Raw genomic sequence first — 17567 nt, forward strand, 5'->3', positions numbered from 1 at the left:
GTGTGTTGCAGCTTGTACTAGTCCGGACTAACACCGTTTTCATAGTGCCAGTTAACTGAGATTCGTGCAATCGGCTTTATAACATATGGATACCCCAAATAGACACAATATACATACTCTGATCCGACCACTACGTTTTTTATTCCCTAAATGACGAGATCCAGGCTGGGAAACAACAACTTCCAGGGTCGAACCACCCGCCTCCCGATCTCCGGGCAGACACTCTATCCACTAGACCACGGAGGCGGTCCGCATTAATTTTGTAGAGTGAGAGAGTATAGTTTTACGCCGCTTTTAGCAATAGTCCAGCAATATCACGGCGGGGGACACCAGAAATGGGCTACACACATTGTACCCATGTCGGGAATCGAACCCGGAACTTCGGCGTGATGAGCGAACGCTTTAACCACTAGGCTACCCGACCGCCCCTAATTTTGAAGAGAAATGCTTGGTAATGATATGGTATCATTACTCGCCGTATATATTCTGATTGGCTGTGCACTTCCCGATAACAGTATCTAGTAGGGTGTTGGATATTAAAATACCCATAATTTTATCTGTGCAGCGCTTCAGCGGTTTGTGTCACGTGACGGAGCAGCCCTGGTAAAGTGTAAACTGGGCCCCGTCTCTTCCTATTGCGCTGTGCCTGCGACGCGCATAGAAAGTCGGGAGCCACATTGGTGAGGTGTAGCAGCGCCGTGTCCATGGCCAGTCGCATGCGTAGATCTTAGCGTCGGCCTCTGAATCAAGGACAGCCATAAAATATATCTCCCTCTCATTATTACAAAGAATTGTGTTAAATAATCGCTGGAATTTATTGCGTTTTAAATATACACTTGATGTCTTTATGAATGGATTCCATGTAGCCTACAACACTCATTGTAAAACAAAAGGTAAAGCACACTTTTAATACATTTATAATAAATCTATTGAGGCGATGATCATACTGTGTTGTTAGAGTTTTGTTACCTGTACTTTTCAAATGTTGAACTTAGCACGGTATTTTTTCTCCTTTAACAATTATTCATATTCTTATTCCAAAGCTCGGGACCCGTTTATTTGTTTGTTTGTTGTTTTACGCCGCCACTGTGGTCGAGCGGTAGAGCGTCATAACAAAAGACGTTAAGAGATGGTACTTGTTGTTACCCTGTCTGGCGCTTGGCATTAAGGAGCTAAACAAGGACTGGTCGGCTCGGAGTCAGTGTACTGTGTCTGAGTTGAGTATTCATGTTAAACTGTAAAATCGGCATCAGTCCGGACAAGTACAAGCAGACACACGTGCATAGACGTCGCTTTATGAGTGTAATAATCTTTGAAGCGACGTTAAACCCCATTTCACTTCACATTCAATGGCTTGAACCAAGTGTTTTGGGACAGTTCATTTGCCCGAATATGGGACCAACCGAGAGATAAGGGACCTTATATATTATTTGATAAGCAATTCATATAAGTTGACGGATGACAAAGTAGACACAATTTATAGATAACAACTTCTTTAATATACTAGTATGGCAATGTTTGGGTATAAATTGACAATGGTGTCAAGATCAATTACAGAATTACAGTAAATTACATTATGACGAACACGCTTATAACGAATTAACGGATATAACGAAATAGTTATAAACCCCTGCATTTGCTTTATATATGCTGTTTACTGTATATAATCAGTATATGATTATAACGAACAAGGGTTACAGTGACCTAAAAAAGTGGTCCCTTTGAGTTCGTTATAACCGTAGTTTATTGCATCGCCATGGCATTACATAAAATACCTGTCATCCATAAATTGTATCAACGGGACCTTATTTAAATGGGTCCTTTTTAAATGGGTGAAACATTCAGATTTTGACATTTCGTTATATTTGAAAACTATATTATTTTAGAAACACAAAATTACTAATTGCAAACTTCAGTTTATATTTATTGCCAATATTACAGGGATACATGGAGTAAAACATTCACACGTATTTTCTGTATAGTCCCCAATTGTTGAGATTCGTGACAATCCTGATCATATAAAGTTCCCATCCCAATTGTGTTGAAAATATCTCTCAACTTTAAGATATGTTTTTAGTAAAAATAAACAGGAAGCAAATTTAAGTTTAACTGAATCAAAATGTTTGCCAAATGCTTCAATACAAAGTACACTCCAATCACTGAAATGATTTGGTTGGTTGGTTTGTTGTTTAACGCTGCACTCAGCAATATTCCAGCTATATGACGGCGGTCTGTAAATAATCCAGTCTGTACCAGACAATCCAGTGATTTATATCATGAGCATCGATCCATGCAATTGGGATCAATGACATGCATCAACCATGTCAGCGAGCCTGACCACCCGATCCCGTTAGTCGCCTTTTACGACAAGTATAGTCGCCTTTTATGGCAAGCATGGGTTGCTGAAGACCTATTCTACCCCGGAATCTTCACGGGTCATCACTGAAATGAAGATATTGGTCTAAAATGAACAACACAGCTTATTTTACTGTCAGTCTTTTATTCTTCATATTCAAAGTTAATGGTACCCATGCGGGGAATCGATACTGGGTCTCCGGGATGACGAGCGAACACTTTAACCACTAGGCTACCCCACTGCCCCATGAACTGAAAGAATCACTTGCTCGACTATATCTCATTTATAATATGGTTTCTCTGTGGACGCCAAATCTATTAAGTGTTCTTGGTGTCTCTGTGGACGCCAATTACATTAAGTGTTTACAGTGTCTCTGTGGACACCCTCGCTCGTCACGCCGAAGACCCGGGTTCGATTCCCGACATGGGTACAACGTGAGAAGCCCATTTCTGTTGTCCCCCGCCATGATATTCTGGAATATTGCTAAAATCGGCGTTAAACCAAACTCACTCACTCACTCTCTGTGGAGGCCAAATACAGTAAGTTTTCATGGTGTCTCTGTGGACGCCAAATATATTAAGTCTTTATGGTGTCTCCGTGGACGCCAAATACATTGGGTGTTTATGGTGTCTCCGTGGACGCCAAATACATTAAGTGTCCATAGTTTGTCTGTTCTTGTAGACCGCCTCCGTGGTCTAGTGGTAGAGCGTCCGCCCGGAGAGCGGAAAGCCCGGGGTTCGATCCCCGGCCGCGTCATACCAAAAGACGTTAAAAGATGGTACTTGTTGTTACCCTGTCTGGCGCTCGGCATTAAGGGGCTAAAACAAGGACTGGTCGGCTCGGAGACAGTATACTGTGTCTGAGTGGGGTATTCATTTTAAACTGCGGCATGGTATCTCAGTGAGCTAGCACTATAAATCGGCATCAGTGCGGACTAGTACAAGCAGCCACACAAACACACATACGTACATGCACGTCGCTATATAAGTGCAATAATCTTGGACGCGACGTTAAACCCCATTTCACCTCACCTGTTCTTGTAAGCGTCATGATATGGCTGAAATACTGCCGATGTGACGTTAAATATTAACTCACTCACTCACTGTTCTTGTAAGTGGAACTATTGTACATTCACAGAGTTTGATCGATGCTCATGATATCAATCACTGGATTGTCTTGTCCAGGCTTGATTATTTACAGACCGCCGCCATATGGCTGGAATATTGCTGAGTGCGGCGTTAAACAACAAACCAGCCAAACCAATCTTTCTGCAGTTGTACATTCACAACTTCTTTGCCAACAAGATTCGTATAAATTCGGGTTTCTCCGTAAACTTCGGGTACTTGAACTGCTGTAATGCAGCTTTAGAGTTGAGGTCAGAGTTCACCTGCTTGATCACCTGAAGTGTCCCGGATTTGACCTGCACGATCACAGGGGCGACAATCCTTCCCGTTGCCAGGCTGCCGCGGTAGAAGTCAAAATGGGATTTCAATTCACAATCAACCTGAAACGAAATGAGATTGTAAAGACCGTTCTACGTGGCGTGGTTGGTGACATATTGGTATGTGTGTGTAGTTGTGTGTTTTTTTTAATCAGACTGTTTCTTACTTGCAGACTTACAGAAAAACACCAATTTCCCCTCACATCCTCACTGAACTCATTACATGATAGTTGAAATTCAAGATAGAAATAGAAATTCAAATTGCAAAACATTTTTTTTCTGAGGAAAGAATATTCAGCGTGTCAACAGCCATCGCTTGTTTGCACACATTAATGTCAATCGGTTGTGAGGTCAACTCCACGCATGGATGTTAGTGGCCGAGCACAGTGAGGAGCTGTGACTGGTGGCAGGGACAGTATCAAGAACTCCCCGTAGATGCTATTGGTGTGAGGAGCTTGGTGTTATCGGCATCAGCGAGAGGAATTTAGATTTACCCGCCTCTGGTTGTTTACGAAAACGGCAGAATTGATCGTTCGAGAAGTTTTGGGATTTGGCAGTTTCCAGAAAGCTGACTGTACTAATAGAAGAGCGACAAGAGGGCGATTTGAGGCATTTCCAACCTCATCATGACCCGTTTGGTATCCACTTAGCAAGTGGGATTTAGATACCTTTTGGAAACAACAAAATACCTGTCAAGTTCCAACAAAATTAGGTCCGCCTCTGTGGTCTAGTGGTAGAGCGTTCGCCCGGAGAGCGGAAGGTTCGAGGTTCGATCACTGGGTGCGTCATACTATAAGACGTTTAAAGATGGTACTTGTTTTTACCCTGTCTGGCGCTCGGCATTAAGGAGCTAAAGCAAGGACTGGTCGGCTCGGAGTCAGTATACTGTGTCTGAGTGAGCTAGCACTATAAATCGGCATCAGTCCGGACTAGTACAAGCAGCCACACACACACATGCATTCAGGTCGCTATATAAGTGCAATAATCTTGGACGCGACGTTAAACCCAATTTCACCTCACCTCACCTCCAACAAAATTATGGATTCATGAACGGAGATAGGTCTGTTTCAAGAGGACATTTAACACTGACAAAACCCTGGATATTCGTAAGTGCACTAATTATAGGTCCTGCTAGCTACTTACTGTTCCGGCCGTCACTTATTTGATCCTTTGTATAGCCTTTTAGATTGTATGCCTAAAACGCTTGTTTGTAAACATAATTAATCGATTATTCATTGATATTGTGTGGTCATTGCTGATTTTACAATTTAGTTCAGAGTTTCAATATGGAAATCACCTCACTATCTAGTCATTACCATATTCACCTCATATTGTCTTGGGGGCACGGGTGGCCCAGTCGTCTAAGGCGCCGCAATTCGCTGTGCAGAGTTGGGCACGCCAGAAACCTATGATTATGGGTTCGAATCGCGGTTCGCCCCGATTATGTTTCTAGGTTTGTCAGCACCATACCCGTGCTCATAGGTTTCACCGAAGTGGTAAACGTCTGAGACCTGCTTCACTTCAGGCTTTCCTCCCACATTAAGCTGACACGCCGTGATATGACTGGAATACTGTTTAAAGCGGCGTTAAACCAAACTCACTCACTCACTCACTCTTAATGCCGTGACCGGCTCACGTCGCCAATTCGTTTGGCTCGCCCCGACATTGAGCGACACTGAGCGATAAAGTCGCCCATCGCTGAACACCAGACAGCATCGAATCGATAAAGTGAGTTGCCCCTCCGCCCGACGTCGCATGTGAAAGCATTCAAACGACAAGCGTGAAGTCACTCCATCCTTATAGATATGTTTGTAACAGTAAGTGAGAGAATACTGGAGAGCTTTCCAGGAAAGGCAATTCTATTTTAGACGTTGATCTGATATTCCGGCTCTTGGTTGAATGCCTGTCATCGTATCCCAGTAGCGTAGATCGATGCTCATTGTGTCAATCACCGGATTGTTTTGTGCAGAACTTTACTTAACTTTAATATTGCTGATTGCCGCCGTGAAATCCATGTGGGAAAACAATGCAAGCACCGCGGAACACAAGGGGCCTTTCTGAAACTGCTTTAATCTGCATAAAACTCAATTTACTCACTCACTCACTGGATTAGGGACGTACCTTTTCCTTGTCTTCATCTGATAAGGCAGTGTCATCATCAAGCTCCAGAAATATATAGAAGTACCGCGAAGACGTTACGTCACCTGTATACGATGTACGAACAATTTTAACATGTGAAATGTACATAAATTGTTTTCAAACAAACTTTGGGGCAAAAGAAACTACACACCTCAGCTGAGTTTAAATGTTTCATTCTCAATTGAAAATAGTTCAAGTTAACGATATTTTATTCAAGAAAAAAACTGTACTTGCCTTTAGTCTGCACTCAAAGTAATATACATGGATTTGCGGTTTAAAATTTGATTTTAAACTTGTAAACATTAATTTATTTTTATTTATTATCAACTGCTGATGGGTATCTTGGACAAATTATTTTTGAAAATCAATAAATTTTAGATTTCAATCATGGTAGGGGTCATGTGGTTGCAAATTCATTTCTTACCCCAGTCTTCATTGAGTCAATTATTTTTACTCAAACTTGACCATGAATTACTTTTTTACAAACTGTTGCAGGAATGGTTAAATAGACATAATCAAATTTCAATTTTCAATCATAAAAACGAACTCAGTATACTTTCTTTTGACCAACATATAGTTGATGAAATAATTTATTACACATTACTCTCCTCTAAAATTAAAACAGATAGTTTTCGCGATGCTGATTTCATGGAGCTATTGCACGAGTATGGTGCTCAAAAACAACGTTCATAATCATTCGGACCGCCTCCGTGGTCTAGTGGTACAGCGTCCGCCCGCGTCATACCAAAAGACGTTAAAAGATGGTACTTGTTCTTACCCTGTCTGGCGTTCGGCATTAAGGGGCTAAAACAAGGACTGGTCGGCTCGGAGTCAGTATACTGTGTCTGAGTGGGGTATTCATGTTAAACTATATAAGTGCAATAATCTTGGACGCGACGTTAAACCCACTTTCACCTCACCTCACCTCATAATCATTCGAAGTACGACCAGCGGATCCTGGCATTGCAGGTAAGGGACGTAATGTATTTACATATCAACGCTCTAAAGACAGGAGTTATCAATGAGAACAAACTATCGGTGAGTTCAGAAACGTTGTACCTGTGATTGCCTCAACGTGGTGGTTCTCACTCGCCATGTAGCTGTATAATGATGTTCCTGACGTCCACGTTCTGGCGGCGTCGTGGACGGCCTGAGTGAACAGGAACTCTGGGTACTTGTCCAGATAGTCAGACGATCTGTGGAAATAAAAGTAGCAGATTAACATTTTCTGTGATCAAATATACTGGGTTTTTTCTTCGGAATTTAATGACTGAGAATTTAAATAGTAAAAAGTCCCGTTCGCGCAAAATACAACAAAGTGTAATCATGTGGAATTGAAAACGTTTTTTACCTTAGAAAGAAAACAATTCCTGCGAAGTGAATTTTCGAAAATATATTTCGACTTTTAATCCTATTTAAGGATCCGATATAAATTGCGTTTTTGCACCGTTTTCCGAATTTTTGAACACAATATGCTATGCATAGTACGTACCCCAATGCACAATCCGTCAGTTTTTCCAGCACTAGGGGGTTAAGAAACCAAGTGAGTGCGTGAGTTGGGTTTAACGCCGCTTTTAACAGTATTCACGTTATATCGCGGCGTGTCAGCTTAATGTGGGAGGAAAGCCCGAAGTGATGCAGGTCTCAGACGTTTACCACTTCGGCGAAACTCACGAGCACGGGTATGGTGCTGACAAACCTAGAAACATAATCAGGGCGAACCGGGATTCGAACTCACAATCATAGGTTTCTGGCGTGCCCAAGGGACGCAACTGAGTAAGGGTGAGTATGGTTTGACACCGATTTTTTAGCAATATTCTAGCAATAACCATAAATGGGCTTCAAACAGTGTACATATGTAGGGAATCGAACCCAGGTCTTTACTGTGACGAGCGATCGCATTAACCACAGGGCTACCTACCCTACTGCTCCTACAAACCAAGATTCACAAAAGCAGCCTTACGTTCAAATTACCATCATATCCTTCCGGGTACCAACGAGCTACTAGACTAAGAAAACCATTTAAGAGATAAAACATCGTTTTTTGTTTTTTTGTATGAATGGTGTCTCAGCTCGAAAGGTTCCACGGGAATCACGCACGTTGAGACGCCCAACGCTAACACCGTATTCGTGCTTGCGTCATTCCAGTGCACCCTTCTGAGTTGAGTTGATTGGTTCAACTGTGTCATATGCCCTGTGACTCAGGGGTAGCACTATGCAGATGGCTGTTTCAATGAATGCTCGTTCCACCCGTGACGAACAGGTCTGGTTGTTGATGAAATATAGTGATAGCTAAATAGACAGATTTTTTTATTCATGCACCGATTGTCTTTAAATGTAATATCCAGTTATGTATGACTGTTTAATAATCTCATATCAACTTTGACTGGAGTAGTTCCGATAGATTTTCAAATATTGTAGTAAACGTCGGTACCTTAAATTACCTTCACGACTATACAATCAATTATTAGATATTGAAATGTTTTTCATAATGTGCTTCATAGATCAATGAACCCGTGAGGATTGTTCCCTAGCAGACTCTGGTGGTCGTGAGAGGCGATCAAATACATCGGGGGGTCAGGCTCGGTCAAGTGGTTGTTGGCGTGTCACCGCACCCCGACGGTGTTCGTCCCAATATCAATCACTGGATTATTGACAGGCCGCCGTTATACAGCCGAATACTGCTGTGTGAGGCGTTAAAGAACAAACGGACACACCCTTTTTGATACATGATCATGAATACCTCAAATACACCCTTGTTACAGTGGCCTGGGGGCGGTCGGGTAGCGTAGTGGTAGCCGTGATATTGCTGGAATATTGCTAAAAGCGGCGTAAAACCAACCTCGCACACATATAGTGGTCTGGCATTCATGTACCTCTGGGAGAAGATGTAGTTGGGAGTCGACCTAGTGAAGCTGCTGACTCGCACGACGTCCCCGGTCCTGTATCTGTACAGCCCCATCCATGTCGTCACCACCATCTCGTACTCCCCACCAACCTCCACCTACAGAAGGAGAACATAGGGTATTGTATGGGCTAGATATAGCGGGTAAATATACGGGGGTAAATATACATAGGGTATTGTAGGGGCTAGATATAGCGGGTAAATATACGGGGGTAAGTATGCATAGGGTATTGTAGGGGCTAGATATCGCGGGTAAATATACAGGGGTTAATATACATAGGGTATTGTAGGGGCTAGATATCGCGGGTAAATATACGGGTGTAAATATACATAGGGTATTGATGGGGCTAGATATAGAGGTAAATATACATAGGGTATTACAGGGACTAGATATAGCAGGTAAATATACAGATAAATATAGGGTATCACAGGGGGAAATATACAAAGGGTATTGTGAGGCTAGATATAAGAGGTAAATATACGGGGGTAAATATACATAGGGTATTATAGGGGCTAGATATAGCGGGTAAATACATGGGGTAAGTATACGTATGAATATAGGGTATTACAGGGGCTAGATATAACGAGTAAATATACGTATGAATATAGGGTATTACAGGGGGTAAACATACATAGGGTATTATAGGGGCTAGATATAACGGGTAAATATACGGGGATAAACAGACAGATAAACAAGGGGTATTATAGGGGTAGGTACAGGGGGTAAATATACAGTGTAGATATAGGGATGGATATAGGAGTTATTGTAAGTGATTAATAATTGAATGAATATAAGTTGACTGATTATACCTGAAGAATAGATTCTGTTCCAGAAGCTCCGGGCCTACTCAGTTTAACCCATAAACAATCATGATTCACATAATCAATAGCTTTACTGTCATCTATGAAGCAGACAAAAGTATTGTTTTACTATTTGTTTGCCATACACAACAGAACAAAGTGTATATATAGTAAATATGTTCTAGACTGATACGACTTTTTCTGAAACCATTCTGCACATTCACTAACAAGTCATCAGGTATGGTATGACGGTATGGTACGAAAACTGCCATATAAGATATTGGGTATGATAACAAAAATGCCATATACTAACCTTTTTATCATATCCCATGTCATCAAATTGTAAAATGTATCTACAGTAAACTACGTTTATAACGAACACGCTTATAACGAACTAACGGATATAGCGAACTTACTTTTTTCCCCCGACTATTTGCTGTAGTTATGCTGTATATATGCTTATAACGAACTACGGTTATAACGAACTAGAATAAGTGATACATTTTCACCTTGTTCGGAAGACCTCGTCACGGGAAAGCTACCAAAGCAGACGGGCAGATGACGCACTAAGGGAGGTAACTCTAATTTCTTTCCGGCAGGGGATGTAATACAGGTCAGGTTATTACATCCCTTGTGGATGACCGTCTCTATTTTGCTCTATCGCACTTACAAAATACCTCATATCATTGACAGGTAAATGATGAAATAGAATAATACCCCTGTAGGGTGATGGTTTCCTGACATCTGTGCTGCCAGTTTCAATTATTGGGTTGACGATGCCTTGTTTCCAGTATCTTGGACTAGACTTGCTTTATTGTTCGTTGCCCTGTGTACTGCTGATTCGACTTTACACGTGGAATTGCGCTCATTCAAAATTATATAATTAATTATGTTAAAGTTTTTATTTTCTTCTAACGTTTTCGGTAGCTTTTCAATATGTTCAAAGTGTGTCGAGTCAAACATTTCACTGATATATCGACTCATAATCATTCTTCCATGAGGCAGTACCTCTTGAATGTAAGATTTTACATTGCCATAGTTGCCCATAGGGACATAACTATTTCTTTTATTCCCAGTGCCCAATTTTCCCATTTCTTTCCAAAATTTTGGTGGTGATAGAAGCAAGGCGAGGGATTCTTGTTTGTGCAGTTGATGCTGTAGTTTAAGCTTCTTTTGGAGTTTATGATTCACATTTCTTGTGGCTCCAAATTTCGGTTTCAGTTTCTTTCACATAGAGCTATAACTAATACACTTTAGCCAGTTTCTTTCAGCAAGAAGAAGTTTATCCCAACTTGAATTTCCTGAAGTACTCTATTCACATAAGTTGTGTGTCGCTTATGTTTCTTCAGTCTAATCCTGAATTAAGATTATTCGGGCTCGTTGATCCAGTTCTCATATTATAAACTGTATAAATTCACCTTAATATGCTTAAACAACAGCGATCTTTCAATATCATCAATAGTGTTTTTTAGAGCTTCTTCAGTTTCAGGATCATATATAATATCAGATCGGAAGATGTCCAACCTAAATCCAGGTTTGTTAATAATGGTTTCAAGGTCAAACCTTATGTTTTTATAGATGTTGTTGATAACCACATATTCACAAATAAAATATATTGGCAGACTGACTTCCCCACCGTACCCTCCTAAAATGAGGATTGGGTGGTCAAATTTGTGTACCCCAGTGATTATGCGTCATCTTACCCAGCAGATCGTTGATCATGTTATCAACCACTGGCTGACTCTCGATCGTAGATACCGTTGGCACATAGATGAACTGTGGCGTAAAATCACCCGGTGTATGACGTTGTTCACAATATCAGCCACTGATAAATCTGAGATATTGTTGACTACGGCGTTAGACAAACACAGAAAAAGTCCATTACACGCTTACAAACGTACAAACATACACACATGGGATTACCTGGTGAGCCAGAACGGTCGTGGGGTCCTCCCTGTCTATGCAGTCTTTAGGTATGAACTCATAGAAGTTCAGACACGGCAGGATTGTGTACTCAGTCTTTGTTTGATCCTCCACGTGCAGGTTCAGACCGTACAGACTCTCAGACGAGATATGGACGCCGGAGGATGCCGGCACCCCACCTAGGAAGTTCTTCTTCAGAATCTCAGTCTGTAAAGATAGAATGAAAGACAAATAAAGGTACCCACAAAAATAAGTACTCATGATACCAGGGATCGTGGTTTGATGAAAATAATCATGATTAAAGGAAGTCACCGAACTTGTGATTGTTCCATGGTAATAATTAGCTGACTGCCATTTCAATTTCTTCCTCTGCTCTTTGGCATCGTATGGTTCGGCCAAGTTCTTGCCATTATCTTAAAAAACCCACATTGTTCTGGTACCACGTGTTCAGCTGGTATCGGTGATATCTTAAACATATATTAAATATTATCAATATCATATGTAGATGTATCAAAACATGCATGGACGATCAGAATATATATATACAGCATCTATACAGTGTCATTGTTTCTTTTAATCAGAAGTCCAGATAACTTTAGAGTGAGTGAGTATGGTTTTACGCCGCGTTTAGCAATATTCCAGCAATATCACTGCGGGGGACACCAGAAATGGGCTTCACACATCGTACCCATCTCGGGAATCGAACCGGGTCTTCGGCGTGACGAGCAAACGCTTTAACCACCTAGGCTACCCGACCGCCCAGATTATTTTAGAGGTCAGGCGGTGTCACTGTACCTAAAATTATATAATGACCACAGGTCATACACAAGATTCTTTAATTATATACTTACTGCAAACGAGAAACCGCCAGTTCCTGGAGCGTGGAGTGCTGCAAAGTTCGGCCACACACGCGGTCCGAAGTTAGAAGTTCCTTTACGGAATATGTTCCGAAGTTCCTCGGCTCTTTCCGGATTTGGGGTCAAGGACATCTGCACTTTCTGTCTCACGTCAGGTTCAAGGTCAATGGCTTCGTTTATTGTCCCGGATTCTATATCCTCACACAATTGTTTCCAGTACTTCTGAATTGTTTTAAAGAAGTTGAGAGCAAGCGCGGTTGAAACTGAACTGAAGAGAGTCACGTGCTTTTCCTTAAGTCCAAATAAGGAATGAAGGTACAGCACCGTCTGCTCGTTTCCCATGGTGTACACTTCCGGTGGAGACGCAGAGAATGGACATATAAAATATGCCGATCCACTTCCGGCTCCCATGGGAACTCCTAGATCTGACTTGGTGATGGGCGGTTTAACACGGATGTCATGCCACAGCTGTAACTTTGACATGTGTCGGAACCGGAACAGTGTGGTGCGGAGATAGGCGAAATACATCCAACTGACCTTACCGAAGAACTTCAGGTCCTTTGGATGTCTCTTACTCTTTCCGGAGGTTGTTCCAGACGAAAGGACGATGTATTGCGGAGCTCCCGTAAACATGACATCACGCTCCCCATCAAGGACACGAGACACGTAAGACTCATAGTGTGCGTAGGTGGTTATTGGGTGCGTAGCGAGGAATTCTTCTACTGTCTTTATGGCATTGAATTTGAAATCTTTACCATACGCCACCTCTGCTCTTTGTTTGAGAATGTCTCGCAGGAGGTCATCCTGTGTGGTCTTCACGTCCTGCATAGGAGCCAGAATCTTTCTCTTGAGATGGTAATGTTGGATGAGGAGCTTCTTGAAGCTGACGTATTGTTGGAGCATGGTACTCCATTTGTGAGAGCGCAGGGGCTCAGATCTGTAGATGTCTCCAGCTACTAGTGAGGCCAACATGAAGACAATCCCGACCAATCGTTCTAAAGAAAGAAACAGAGGAACGAGTAGCGTTTTCGTCCATTTTAATGGTTGACACCTCGCTTCCGTTCCAAGCTCTGCTTAATAATGAGACTTACAAAATCGAACAATGACACATTCATCCTCACTGACAGTTACAGGTCTGGCGTTATGCCACAGTCATATAGCTGGAATACTGCTGCATGAGGCGTTATACAACAAACAAACATAAATCTGGTGTTATGCGCAGAAAGGGGATTTCATTATTACGTATTAATTATGTCACGTTTTACTTGGTCTTCCTGTCTTTTGGAACCGATCGATGGCTCCCTTTAAGCAATATTTCAGCATAGTCTCCCTAGCTGGGATTTCCGTTGAAGAACAAGTATTCTTTATCTGAAAGAGCGGCTGATAGGATCGGTTCGTCAGGCGTCAGGTTGTGGACGTTTACCCATGATCAAAGGATGTTGACAACAGACACATGATCGTAACTAGCGGATCCTGTCAGCTAAGGTAGGCAACTATGCACACGTGTAATAGAAAGCTCAGTAAGGCTCCACTCACCTATAATCTGGGCAATGGCATTCTGCGACGATGATCTGAACGTGAGATACAAGCCAAGCACTCCAAGATGAAACCCGACAATCAGAACCAGCAATGGGCTCACCCTGGGGATAGAAGGAAGCACCCCGGGGGATAGAAGGAAGCACCCCGGGGGATACCGGGTTAGAACAGGTCCAACCTTAACCCGAACCAAGAGTGGCTCACTCACAGCTAATCACACAGTTAATGGTTACCATAGCTAGGACCGTATCTGAGAGCGAGGTTCTCCTTTATAATGGGGCCGTCACACCATGACGTTCTGGTCAGCGTTCTATGACGTTTGAGGAAACGTTGGTAGTCGCCCATGGTCGCTGGGATAGCGCCAGAAGAGCGTTGTGTGAACGCTAGTGAACGTCGGTGATCGCCGGGAATCGGCGGAGAACGCTTGTCCGGAAAAAAAGTTTTGAACATGCACAAAAGTTCTCACTGAGACCAGCGTTCTTCAACGTTTAATTTTAAACGCTGAAGTACGTTTAAGAACGTTCGTGGAACGTTTTACTAACGTTCGCCGAGCGTTGCACGCGTTCGGCTATCGTTAGTCAGTCGTTACTCTAGCGTTACTTGGTTGTTACTAATCGTTTGCTTTGCATTGAACGACTCACTGGCGACCTGTCAACGACCGCTGAACGGTCCCCTAGCGCACCGTAAAAATAACACGCCAGCAAGACGCTATTCTGTCGATATTCACACGTTAGTCACACGCTGAACACGCTCGTCTAACGTTGACACGCTAATGGTTTTCAGGGGTATCTTACTTGGTCGCTGTTACACGCTTCTCGTGCGTTAGACACACGCTAGTCATGCGTTAGGCACACGTAAATCACACGCCAGATGTGTCATCCTCATTCTAGAACGCTCAAAAATTGAACGATTGAAATGTTCAGAGAACGTTGACGAGAACGTCATGGTGTAACGGCCCCTTAAAGGGGTTAGTTCGCACAAACTTTGTGTTTTTTAGGTTACTCAACTTTAGTGATATGATGTATATACGAAACGCTTATGTCATTATTTCTTGGTTCTAAAATTATATAATATTGAACGAAAATATACTTTGGCAAACATTTTCAAACATTTCATTTTAGAGACGACCATATGTTTGTAATGCCACTAACACGTCAATTTACGATAAATAGATACCGGGTTAGAGTGAGTGAGTGAGTGAGTTGGGTTTTACGCCGCTTTTAACAGTATTCCAGTTATGTCACGGCGTGTCAGCTTAATGTGGGAGGAAAGCCCGAAGTGATGCAGGTCTCAGACGTTTACCGCTTCAGTGAAACCCACGAGCACGGGTATGGTGCTGACAAACCTAGAAACATAATCGGGGCGAACCGGGATTCGAACCCACAATCATAGGTTTCTGGCGTGCCCAAGGGACGCAACTCTGCACAGCGAATAGCGCGCCTTAGACGACTGGGCCACCCGTGCCCCCCATACCGGGTTAGAACAGAGCCAACCTTTGTTTGTCATACGAGACGACCTGATGGATCGGGTGGTCAGGCTCATTGCCTGTCATCGTATCCTAACTCACCCCCTTAATCAAACAGTCAATCGAACCCTACATGGGTAACAAAGCCTGTGTTTTATATTTTCGCTCGTGGTTCTCAAAAAAGTATAATATCGAAATAAAATACAATCTGGCAAACATTTTCCTACATTTCATTTGGGAAATGCCTGTTTGTAACACCACTGACACGTCTATCCATTGTGCCGTCACAGTACAGAGATTCGTAAGGATTTGAATGACGACCCGACCTGCTCTACAAATCAAATGCCACGAGCCAAGCATCCCTAGATGAAACCCGGCTCGGGGTCAGTGAACTGTGGGTACTGAGTGGGGTTTCCATGTTAAACAGCGGCATGGTATCTCAGTAGGCTAGTTATATTTAACACACACATTAATCCACACGATCGCATTCAAGTTGCTCTGTGAGTGCTAAACACCATTTTTTCAACGGTTACATATTGATTTGAAAAGAGGTGAGGTGAAATTGGGTTTAACGTCGCGTCCAATAATATTGCACTTATATAGCGACGTGCATGCATGTGTGTGTGTTTGTGTGGCTGTTTGTACTAGTCGGGACTGATGCCGATTTATAGTGCTAGCACACTGAGATATCATGCCGCAGTTTAACATGAATACCCCACTCAGACACAGTATACTGACTCCGAGCCGACCAGTCCTTGTTTTAGCCCCTTGATGCCGAGCGCCAGACAGGATAACAACAAGTACCATATTTTAACGTCTTTTGGTATGACGCGGCCGGGAATCGAACCACGGACCTTCCGCTCTCCGGGCGGACGCTCTACCACTAGACCATGAGGCGGTCTGTTTTGAACAGAAACTTTTATGTCCGTACAGCATATCTTATGTCGTACTTGAAGTATGAATATGACTTGACTTTTAATGGCTGGCCCTTATGATTGACGCTCTTGTGGTTTCCCTGTGCACAGACTCATTTGAGATATTAAACCTGAGGCAGTATTTCAATGTTATTAAACTCGCCGTTAGTGACTGAACATGACAACATAGATTAGACTACATCAGTTCCGTAACTGTCCCTTCACTGTGAACCGTCTCCAAAGTCTCCGTGATCTACGTGGTCTCCTTGGTCTACGTGTCTAGTGGTAGAGCGTCCGACGCGGAAGGTCGCGTTTACGATTCCCGGTCGCGTCATACCAAAAGACGTTAAAAGATGGTTCTTGTTGTTACCCTGTCTGGCGCTCGGCATTAAGGGTCTAAAACAAGGACCGGTCGGCTCGGAGTCAGTATACTGTGTCTGAGTGGGGTATCCATGTTAAACTGCGCATGGTATCTCAGTGAGCTAGCACTATAAATACGGATCAGTCCCGACTAGTACAAACAGCCACACACACACGTGCATGCACGTCGCTATTTTAGTGTAATAATCTTGGACGCGACGTTAAAACCCTTACCTCACCTCACCTTCCCCGTGAGGGGGCGGGCCATTGCTCGCAATGTCAGTCACTAGATCGTCTGGTCCAGAGTCGAGTATTTACAGACTGCCGCCATGGAGCTTGAATATTGCTGAGTGCGGCCTTAAACAACGAACACACACACACACACACACACACACACACACACACACACACACACACACTCACTCCCCTGTGAGCCACTCATTATTAACAGAGAGAGCACGAATCACATAAAGTAAACAACTACATTTTATGATGCGTTTTGTAAGATCATTAATGTCTAGCCTTCCTACCTTGAATCAAACAGGGCCATTCTCCTTGTGTGTGCCATGCAGCTGGGGTAGCGGGGGTTCATGTGCATGGGAACACAGCAGGAGCAATCTCCACAATGGGAACTTATTTCATTGGTTGACAGCCCAAGCATATATGTCATATATGACATATGGTCACGCGGGGGTGGAGGGGAATGATAAGAAATGAGGACACAGCAGCGCAACCAGGACTATATTTGTTGGCAGCCCGAACACACATGATCACGTGTTTCACGGTGTGCATATTTAAAATGTCAGTATGCAGTTTCATCTTATATATGTTTCCTCTAAGGGTCCTTATCATTTGTGACTTATCAGAGCG

The 17567-nt window shown here is 42.9% G+C and overlaps 1 protein-coding gene across 1 annotated transcript; it reads right to left on the bottom strand.

The window, feature by feature from the left end:
• Nucleotides 1–3490: 3490 nt before the first annotated feature.
• On the bottom strand, nucleotides 3491–17295 carry LOC139458280 (uncharacterized). The gene is made up of 8 exons (XM_071239657.1): nucleotides 17228–17295; nucleotides 13959–14062; nucleotides 12417–13417; nucleotides 11566–11772; nucleotides 8813–8940; nucleotides 6996–7132; nucleotides 5919–6001; nucleotides 3491–3860 (listed from the first exon to the last, which is right to left on the bottom strand). Exons 1-8 carry the CDS (start codon nucleotides 17293–17295, stop codon nucleotides 3639–3641), a joined length of 1950 nt encoding a protein of 649 aa, XP_071095758.1. The 3' UTR covers nucleotides 3491–3638.
• Nucleotides 17296–17567: the final 272 nt, after the last annotated feature.

This window comes from Haliotis cracherodii, unplaced genomic scaffold (assembly GCF_022045235.1).
Source record: "Haliotis cracherodii isolate W230 unplaced genomic scaffold, xgHalCrac1.p SCAF_12, whole genome shotgun sequence".
NCBI lineage: Eukaryota > Metazoa > Mollusca > Gastropoda > Lepetellida > Haliotidae > Haliotis > Haliotis cracherodii.

Coding starts and splice junctions, on each gene's coding strand:
- LOC139458280 (XM_071239657.1), bottom strand. CDS start 17,295: ATGCACATGAACCCCCGCTACCCCAGCTGCATGGCACACACAAGGAGA. Junction 14,063..17,227: donor ATGGCCCTGTTTGATTCAAG/GTAGGAAGGCTA, acceptor TTCTATCCCCAG/GGTGAGCCCATTGCTGGTTC. Junction 11,773..12,416: donor CTGGCGGTTTCTCGTTTGCA/GTAAGTATATAA, acceptor CTATCTTTACAG/ACTGAGATTCTGAAGAAGAA.